Source organism: Babylonia areolata, chromosome 6 (genome assembly GCF_041734735.1).
Source record: "Babylonia areolata isolate BAREFJ2019XMU chromosome 6, ASM4173473v1, whole genome shotgun sequence".
NCBI classification, from domain to species: Eukaryota; Metazoa; Mollusca; class Gastropoda; order Neogastropoda; family Buccinidae; genus Babylonia; species Babylonia areolata.
In genome coordinates, this window is record NC_134881.1 from 20,496,096 (window position 1) to 20,506,095 (window position 10,000).

At 41.0% G+C, this 10,000-nt stretch overlaps 2 protein-coding genes across 4 annotated transcripts in view; one reads left to right on the top strand and one right to left on the bottom strand.

Moving 5' to 3' along the window:
• Positions 1-1,181, top strand: part of LOC143283319 (protein LTO1 homolog) — a 7,227-nt gene extending 6,046 nt beyond the window's left edge. Inside the window, exon 6 of one of the 2 annotated variants that reach the window (XM_076589516.1) lies at positions 606-1,181. The gene's annotated coding sequence lies outside the window, so the exon portion shown is untranslated. The remainder of the gene's footprint in view (positions 1-605) is intronic. The other variant, XM_076589517.1, reaches the window with a different exon arrangement.
• The window catches only part of LOC143283318 (ufm1-specific protease 1-like), a 56,551-nt gene that overhangs the window by 12,847 nt on the left and 33,704 nt on the right, over positions 1-10,000 (bottom strand). The window contains exon 2 of one of the 2 annotated variants that reach the window (XM_076589511.1): positions 4,948-5,117. The exons of the other annotated variant lie outside the window; for it this stretch is intronic. Coding sequence (XP_076445626.1) covers positions 4,948-5,005 — 58 coding nt within the window. The 5' untranslated portion in view covers positions 5,006-5,117. The remainder of the gene's footprint in view (positions 1-4,947; positions 5,118-10,000) is intronic. 2 annotated transcript variants of the gene reach the window in all.

The window sequence follows — 10,000 nt, forward strand, 5'->3', positions numbered from 1 at the left end:
GATGTATGAATGTCAATGTAAGAGCCATGGGCTTATGCCATACAGTGAAGAGTCACTGTGATAATGTGTTGTTTGCTTTTGGTTTTGTTTTTCCTTACATGATATATATCGGTTTGTTGTTTTTTGTTGTTGTTTTTTTTATCAAGAGTGGTGTTGCTAAATAGAAAGCTAAATGAAACCACAGATGGCTTGGTTTTTGTTTGCAAGTTGTCTTGCTGTGTTTCATGATCTGTGTGTGTGTGTGTGTGTGTGTGGGTGTGTGTATGTGTGTGTGTGTGTGTGTGTGTGTGTGTGTGTGTGTGTGTGTGTGTACCACACCCATGTATATTTATATACATTTCTGCCTTGAACGCAGTCATTTTGATTTTTTATCAGTACATGTTTATGTATGTATGTATTTGAATGTATTTCATTGTCATGTTTCTACAACCCTTCGTTATTTTTGTGAGTATTTTGATTTCATTTTCACGTTGCCTAGAAGGCTGGATATAAAGATGCATATGCTGCTATAATGCATGCTTATTCCACTTCCCTCATTAAAAAAAAAAAAAAAAAAAAGAAGTTTGTTTGTTCATAATCCACATTTAGTTTATGTGTTGTTCCAGTGCCCCCTTTGGTAAACCAGCACTCCTACTGTGGCAGAGAGGAGGAGACCGGCATTACTGGCCTTGATCTTGAGCTGAATCGGGGAACATTTCATCCCGCTGGTCTTGGGGAATGATGGGAGAGGCCTGCCTGCAGTTCTTCGTTATATTTTGGGATTGATTTGAAGATGCTGTGATGTTATGATTTCTATTTTGATTTTCTTTTCTTTTTCTTTTTTTTATTTTGTTTTGTTTATTTAACTTTAGTGATTGTGTAAAAGTGGGACTGTGTTGTGTATGTTTTATTGAAAAAGAACTAATTGTGGGCATTACAATTACAGCAACAAGATTGAGAGTGTGTGTGTGAGAGAGAGAGAGAGAGAGAGAGAGAGAGAGAGGAAACGGTCATAAAAATGTGAAGTATGCTGTAGAGGTGAAGTTGGTCCATCACAAACAATTGTACATCTGTGAACTGATGCCATGGCGCACAATCAGAGAGATACAATGTATTTGTGTCAAAACTTTTGCTGGAAATAGAAACAAAATACTTGAATGTTGATCACATGTTTTTGACAGATGTAAATAAAAAATAGTTGGCAGTACTTCCATTATGTGTGTGTGTGCATGTGTATTCATGCGTGTGTGTGTGTGTGTATGTGTGCGTGTGTGTGTGTGTGTGTGTGTGTGTGAATGTCTTTCTTATATGTATGCTTTCTAGAAAGAAGAAGAAGAAATCTAAAAATAAGGCAAACCATTTTTTTTTCTGCTGATGCCGACGAAAAGGTCCCAAGGGAAACAAGCAGGTAATGCAAGTACGCATGTTAATTGTGGATGGCGTCCCTTATCTACTCCGTTCTCATCACATCGTCACACACACACATAACACCAGCAGAAGAGAATTCATAAAAATAAAAAAATGTTTGGTGTTGCAATTTATGATTTAAAAGATTAGTCTTGCAACTTATTACAGTGTGACAAATGTTCAGTGTTTTTGTATGTGAAATTAATGGCAACTGTACTATTTTTCAAGTGACATTCAAAGTACATGGATTACTTTTCAAAGTATATGGATTACTCTTTCTAAAGTTTCTTTGTCTCTGTTTTGCAAGAGCACATATAGTTAGCATTTCAGTTGTGTGTGTGTGTGGGGGGGGGGGGGGTGTCGGGGAGGGTGTGAGTGAATGAGTGGTGGTTAAGGGGGTTGGCGGGGGGGAGGGGGGTGCTATGTGTGTCCATAAGCAGTGCAAATGCTCTATGTGTGTGTGTGTGTGTTTTGTCCATTACCTGCTGCAAACATTACTGCCGGAAAGCTAACAAAGAGAGAGAAAATCGAAAACAAAAGAAAAACACATAAACTTCAGAGCAGTGCTGTCCAACAGATGAAAAAATGTATTATTATCACAATGTCAATTCCAATCAGTTTGTTTTTCCAGCTGGTAAAAACGTTTTAGTGTCTTTAAAACTTGCATGTTTTATCTATTTCCTTGTTTATCTAATCTTTTGGTGTGTGTGTGTGTAAGTGTGTGTGTGTGTGTGTGTCTTTTTTGTTCAACGTAAAATGAATCATTTTTCTCAAAATAGAAGAGAAATGAAGACTTTGAGGTAGTGAGGTAGCAGGCTGACAAACGGCAAAAGTCGATAATGAAATCACTAATTCAGCACAGTATCCGTCTGCTGAAAACTCCACTTTCATTTTCTGGGGGGAGGGGGGTTCTGGGAAGCTCTGGCTTTTCTTCTTCTTCTTTTATTTTTTTTTTTTAACCCCTGTTATTCGGTTGTGCTAATGATAATGAGTACACATATTCAACGTGAGGAAAGGAAAGGGCATAAAATAAAAGGGAAACCAAAAGAAGAAGAAGAAAAAATGAAAAGAAACAGAATTGGAAAAAAAAAAATATATATATATATATATATACATTCTGATTCCCTCGCATCTTTTAAATCTCGTCTCAAAACTCACCTTTTCCCTCAGCAGTAAGTTCAATTGTGGCAGGTCCACTTCCTTTGCGTTAGCTGTGCTTGACTATGTGTGTATACATATGTATGTGTACATAACTACATGCATGTATATGAATGTGTATTGTGTGTGCGCGTGTTTATGTAAGTTTGTGCCTGCCTATGTATGCGTATGTGTTAGGGTAGCTGTTAGATACACATGTATGTTAAAAAGTATGTATGCAGTGTGTGTATGTGTGTGTAGTCACATTTTGGTGTGTGTATGTAACATAGATATAATGTTTTATGTTAACAAAAGCGTTTTTGTAAAGCACCTAGAGCAGATTTCTGGATAGTGTGCTATATAAGTATCCATTATTATTATTATTATTATTATTATTATTATATATCCACAAACGAGTTAAGAAATCTGGGGAAAGTTATTTGTCGCGTTCCTTGGATATTTGCAATACCCCTGGATAAAATTCTGGTTTATGAAAATTGAAACGGCCCGGGAGAAGGGAAAGGAATCTGGATGGGAGGGATGGGATGGCGTGAACGGTTGTTGGGAGGTGCATGGGGGGAAGGGGGTGTGGAGGGCAGATTTCGTGCCGGGCGACATCGTTTTTCAGTTGGTGAACGGCCGGTTATTTTGCTGGTGTGATTGCGTCATTAACGCTTTGGATCCGATGGATTTTTTGTGTGTGTGTTGTTGTTTTTTGTTTGGGTTTTTTTTTTGTGTGTGTTGTGTGTGTGTGTGTGATATTTCTTTCATTTTATTTATTTATTTACTATAATAATCGTACAGCTGATGATTTATTGAGGGTGAGGCTTAATTTCTGTCTCTTCTCGTGTTTCATTACTTTTTTTTTTTTTTTTGCTATTGCTGTTAAATCTCTCTCTCTCTCTCTCTCTCTCTCTCTCTCTCTCTCTCTCTCTCTCTCTCTCTCCTATCTGTGTCCGTGTGTGTGTGTGTGTGTGACTCTCTCTTTTTCTCCACTAATCAAATCATTTCATTGTTTGCCTGGTCTCTCTGAAATAAAGCAGAACTTCATTCCCGTCCTTTCTTCCTTTCTTCCTTCCTTCCTTCCTTCTTCCTTTGAGTATGTTACACGTCCAGATTTTGTTTTCACGCGTGATCCACTTTGCTTCTACACGTTTCTTATTTTATTTCATTGCCTTTCATTTCCCCCATCAAGGCCTGACTAGAAGTGCGTCAGTTTGGGTTAAGCTGCTGGTCAGGCATCTGTGGCTTAGCAGATGTGATCATGTGTAGCCACAATTATATGGATTTGTCCGAACGCAGTGACGCCTGCTTGAGTTAACTTCCTTCCTTCCTTCCTTCCTTCCTTCCTTCGCTCCTTCCCTCCTCCTTTCCGTCATGTCTTTCTTCTTCTTCGATCTCTTGTATTTCTGTTTATTTGTATTTAGATTTTATATTTCTTTTTATCACATCAGCTTTCTCTGTGTGAAATTTGGGCTGCTCTCCCCAGGGAGAGCGCATCGCTACACTACAGCGCCACCCCTTTTTGGGGTATTTTTTCCTGCATGCAGTTTTATTTGTTTTTCCTATGGAAATGGATTTTTCTACAGAATTGTGCTAGGAACAAGCCTTTTGTTGCCGTGGGTTCTTTTACGTGCGCTAAGTGCATGCTGCACACAGGACATCGGTTTATCGTCTCATCCGAATGACTAGTGTCCAGACCACCACTCAAGGTCTAGTTGTGGATGGGGAGAAAATATCGGCGGCTGAGCCGTGGTTCGAACCAGCGCGCTCAGATTCTCTCTCTTCCTAGGCGGACGCGTTACCTCTAGGCCATCACTCCACTTGATTATTGTCCCACTTTTCTTTCTTGGTAACTGCAACAGTTACTGCAAGTAAGCACACAATTTGTTGCTGAAACATGTCGCTGAATGTTTGGAGCGCAACGGCAGTAGCAGCAACAAAAGTACTGGATAGCAACAGTAGCAGTAGTTGCTGCAGCAGCAGTTGAAGTAACATCAGTAGTAGCAGCAACACACTTACACACACACGTACACACACACACACACACACACACACACACACACACACAAATCACACACAGGCATCTGCAATCGCATGCACACACACACACACGCGCGCGCTCACAGTAGTATTTAGTATGAAAACAAAAACATGCTAGGCATGGCTCTGGAGGTAATAACAGTATTTCATGTCTGTAGTGTAGGTATACCAACGTCATACATACTGGTCAGCCTCACACACTACATGCAGCATGTCTGTCTGTCTCCAAAAGTCGTGGCACATTGATCGACGACGGACAATTCAGCATGTACGTTTTGTCCGTCGGTACTTCTTACATGTCGTATTCACCATCTCCAGTTTTCTGACAAACAACTCCCACCCCCCACCCACCCACCCACCCACCCACTCCTATCCTCTCACCTTCCCCTCCAGGCAGAATGAGCAGAAAGATGGTTGGACTGAACGCCGGATGAGTCATGGTACTAATTTTCCATGCTTGGGATTTCTTCTTCTTCTTCTTCTTCTTCTTTCTTTCTTTCTTTCTTTCTCCCTCTCCATCGATTCCAGTTATAGCAGCAGTCACGAGTGACCTGGGGAATGACCGTTACGATAGTTGTAAAAACAAGACTTGATCTGCCATCATCAACAGCAGAAATGAATAGGGAAACGTATATGTAAAAGTATATAAAATTTAAAAAAAATAAGATCATTGTTTTTCAAGCCACCAAAACTTGAAAATGAAACGAGGATAAGCTACGTATGCATTTATACACACGAAACACCTAGATATATATCTAGTATAGATGCATATATATATAGAGAGAGAGAGATAAATACACAGGTATATATATATATATATGCACGAGAATAAAAGCTCTTTATGCATGCCAACATCACCGACAAACACAAAGGAAAATACCAGGAAAATAATGTTACAGCATTTCTATCACACACACACACACACACACACACACACACACACACTGCGCACACCGCACACTACTCATGATCTATGGCCGGGTTACAAAAGGCGATGTAGGCAGCAGCGTTACATTTGCTTTGCGCCAGGAATGTTCCTATGTATATACAACGCCAGTTCCATAGGCATTATTCGTTTGTTTGTTTGTGTTTTTTCTCACTTTTTTTTTTTTTTTTAACGCAAAGCCACCATTGCGCTGTTTCAGTTGAGACGGCTTGTGCAATCCAAAGCCTAGTGGTAAATAAATAGCAGACAAATGTGTTTCGGGAAATAAAGTGCATTTGGCACACGTTCTACAGGAGTATTCTCTCCCCCCCCCCCCTTTCTTTTCCTTCTTCTCGCTTCCTCCCTTCCTCGCCACGCCCTCGCCACACTCTCTCTAGCCATTCATTTTTGACTCACTTGTGTAAACAAAGTGAGTCTATGTTTTAACCCGGTGTTCGGTTGTGTGTGTGTGTGTGTGTGTGTCTGTGTCTGTGTGTGTGTGTGTCTGTCTGTGAGTCCGTGGTAAACTTTAACAGTGACATTTTCTCTGCAAATACTTTGTCAGTTGACACCAAATTAGGCATAAAAATAGGAAAAATTCAGTTCTTTCCAGTCATCTTGTTTAAAACAATATGGCACTCTGGGATGGGCACAAAAAAGAAAAAGAAATGAAGCCTAATTATATGCAAACTGCATTTACTTTATATCTATATTTTTTGTATTCTCTAAACTTGGCACTTTGATCTGATACTCGACACAACAACAAGAGCAGTCATTATCATCATTTTTTTGTTCAAACAAAAACTTCTTTTGCTAAGCATGGAGGTTTTATTTATTTTGCACGTTTTGGTGCAGATAGTAAAAAATGGAAATTACTCTGTAATTAATGCTAGGGGACTTAATTTGCTTTAAACTGATCTTTCTCATCTTAAACATTACATTTTGAAATTATACTCAATACATAAAAAGCTTGTGTGTGTGTGTGTGTGTGTTTGTTTTTTTTAAGTGTATCACAAGTGAGTCTTGAAGGCTTTGCCTCTCTTGTCTTGTTCTTGTTTCGTTCTTCTTTTTCATGTTCTTCCTGTTGTTGTTGTTGTTCTTCTTAATTTCTTGAGCTTCTGTCAGCACATATTTCTTCTTTTTCTTCTTCTTCGTCTTCGTCGTCGTCTTCTTCTTCTTCTTCTTCTTCAGGTTTTTCTTTCAAATAAAATCTGCTAGACAGGCTGCGAAGGTCACGGAAGTATGGTCTTTGATATCTACTGAGTGCACCTAACACGTTGCGGAGGAGGCCTATATTGCTGGACAGTCGAGAGTACGCTGTCTGTCTGTCTGTCTGTCTGTCTGTCCGTCTGTTTGTCAGTCGGTGGTAAATGGCACCGCCACATCGATCGACCTAAGAGAGTGGTATAGATTTCTTCGCTGTTCTCAAATGTCGGAAGTTCAGCCTTCAGCCGTCTGGCGAAAGGACTGTGGACTTGAAAAGTGGGTGAGTTTTATCAGTTTCAAGTTCCCCCCCCCCCCTCTCACCCCCTCACCCCTCATACCCCCCTCCACCCCCACCCCCTGCCTCCCAGGTCTCCACTATCTCACCAATCTCGTTTTTGTGTGTGTGTTTTTTGTTTTGTTTTGGGGTTTTTTTTTGGTTTTTTTTTTGTCACGATGACAATAGTGACCAGAAGTACACCAGTAACGGTGGTGATGGTGTGTCCATCGAGATCGATGATGACCATCGTTGTCATCCAGCTGGGGGATGGGGGGAGGGTGGTGGTGGGGTGGGGGGGAGGGAGGATGCTCATGAATCTATCTGTGAATGCGCAGATGGCTGAATAGTCCAATCTGCGCACGAAATGTTCGCTGACAGTTGGGGCAGACAAAGACAGGCATATCATTGTCAGGGAGCTGTAACGAACGACTGCATGAATAACAATAAGAATACTGCCACTCACAGTATCAGTATCAGTAGCTCACTGCGTTCGGACAAATCCATATACGCTACACCACATCTGCCAAGCAGATGCCTGACCAGCAGCGTAACCCAACGCGCTTAGTCAGGCCTTGAGAGAAAAAAAAATAATAAAGAAATAAATTTTTTAAATAAATAAAAAAATTAAATTAAATTTTAGAAAATAAAATAAATAAAATATTTTAAAAATAAAATAAATGAAAATAAATACATGAAATAAATAATGCCACTCACAATCAAGCAGAACAGTGGGTTCAGTCAGTTAGAAAAAAAAAAGAAAAAAAGACCGGGTCTCGATAACTGAATGGTTCGAGCTCTGGATTGTCAACCTCGGCCGCCGGGGGGTTTTCTTGGTTCAAATCCCGACTGTGCTGCGTCTGGTGAGTCATAGAATAGTCATGGTGGCATGCCTACATGATGGGGGTAAGAACAGTCACACTCGTAAAAAAAAAAAAAAGCCCACCCGGTGATCTATCTATGCGAGTGTACATGAGAGTTACAGCCAAACGAACTGGAAAACAACCGTTTCAGTTTCAGTTTCTCAAGGAGGCGTCTCTGCGTTCGGACTAATCTCTCTCTCTCTCTCTCTCTCTCTCTCTCTCTCTCTATATATATATATATATATATATATATATATATATATATATACGCTGCACCACCTCTGCTTGGGAGATGCCTGATCATCAGCATAAACCAACGCGTTTAGCCAGGCCTTCAGTGCATGCGTATTTATATGTGCATCTCTCAGAGTGGATTTCGTCTACATCATTTCGCCAGAGGACTTATATTATTGTCATGGAATTTCTCTTTTTCAGTGCTCAAAGCACATGCTGCACATACACGGGACCTCGGTTTATCGTCTCATCCGAATGACTGGACGTTCAGTTTGATTTTTTTCCAGTCAAACATAGGAGAAAGGACGAGAGCGGGATTTGAAAACCAGACACTCACGGACATTGTACTGGCAGATGAGTGTCTTATCCATTCGGCCACCTTCTTCCTTACGACGACGACAACAACAACAACAACAACAACAAACAAGAATAAACACATCCGGTTCTCATAATGGCCTTTCAAAACACCGCTTATTTAAGATGAACAAAAAGCACGGATAGCGAACACAGAGAAACGCACGTATGAATGACACATATAATGCGTATCACAAGCACACCAAGACAGAAGTATAGTGAAATAATTATCATGTTCCCATCGAATGCACATTATAAGTTGGGTAGCGTGACCCGCACCGCACTGCAGTAATGACCTGCTTCAGTTACAGACGGATGTGCGTCAGAAAGAAAAAATGCGTCAGGAGGTCTATTGATACATTGTGCGATTGTCTATGATTTTCTTTTCCATCTCTCTCTCTCTCTCTCTCTCTCTCTCTCTCTCTCTCTCTCTCTCTCTCTCTCTCTCTCCCCTTGTCAATAGACCTATGCAGGTAATGACAATAAAATGTCAAAGCGTCTCTCTCTCTCTCTCTCTCTCTCTCTCTCTCTCTCTCGCTCTCTCTCTCTCTTCTCATTTTCCTTCTTGCTTGCACTTTTCATCCTCCTTCTCCTCTACCTCTTCTTCTTTTCGACGCCGCTGTTTCTGCTTCTTCTTCTTCTTCTTCTTCTCGTTCCTGTTCATGTTGTTCTTGTTCTTGCTCTTCTCCTCCTCCTCGCCTCCTCCTCATTCCTCTTCTTCTTCTCCTTCTCCTTGTTCATCTTGTTCTTCTTTTTCTCCTCGCCCCCTCTTCCTTCTCCTCCGTCTCCTCCTTCCTCTTTTTCTCCTCCTCCTCCTCTTCCTCCTCCTCCTTCTTCTCCTACTTCTCCTCCTTGTTCCTGTTCATGTTGTTCTTGTTCTTCTTTTCCTCTTCTCCTCCTTCTTCTTCTCCCTCTTCTCTTGTTCCTGTTCATGTTGTTCTTGTTCTTGCTCTTCTCTTTCTCCTTGTCGCCTCCTCCTACTCCTACTCCTCCTCCTCCTCCTTCTTCTTCTTCTTCTTCTTCTTCTTCTCCCCCTCCTCCTCCTCCTCCTCCTTCTTCTTCTCCTCCTTCTTCTTCTTCTTCTCCTCCTCCTTCTTCTTCTTCTACTTTTTCTTTTTCTTCTTTTTCGCCTCTTCGATCTCTTCTTTCTTCTCCTCCATCTTCATTCTCCTTCATTCTTCTTTATTGTTCTTTGGATCTTTTCGCCCCCCCCCCCCTTTTTTTTCTTTCTTTTTTTTTCCTTCCTGTCTTCCTGCCTTCAGAGTTCCGTGCTTTTCATCCTTCACTTTGCCTTGTCATTTTCTGACGGCAGCGATTACTTTTGGGCTTCTGCGGAATAGGCCAGAGTCACGAAAGAACTTGTGTGACAACTGACATTAAAATAAACACTGGGAAAACCTAAAGTTCTCTGTCTCTCTCTGTCCCGCTGTCTCTGTCTCTGTCTCTCTCTCTCTCTCTCTCTCTCTCTCTCTCTCTCTCTCAAACCCGATCTCTCATTTTCAACTTTCCAGCTTCAGTAAACATTAGCTCGCGTACGCGCGTGTGCAGTGCGAGGACATGAAAAGACGAGACAGAGAT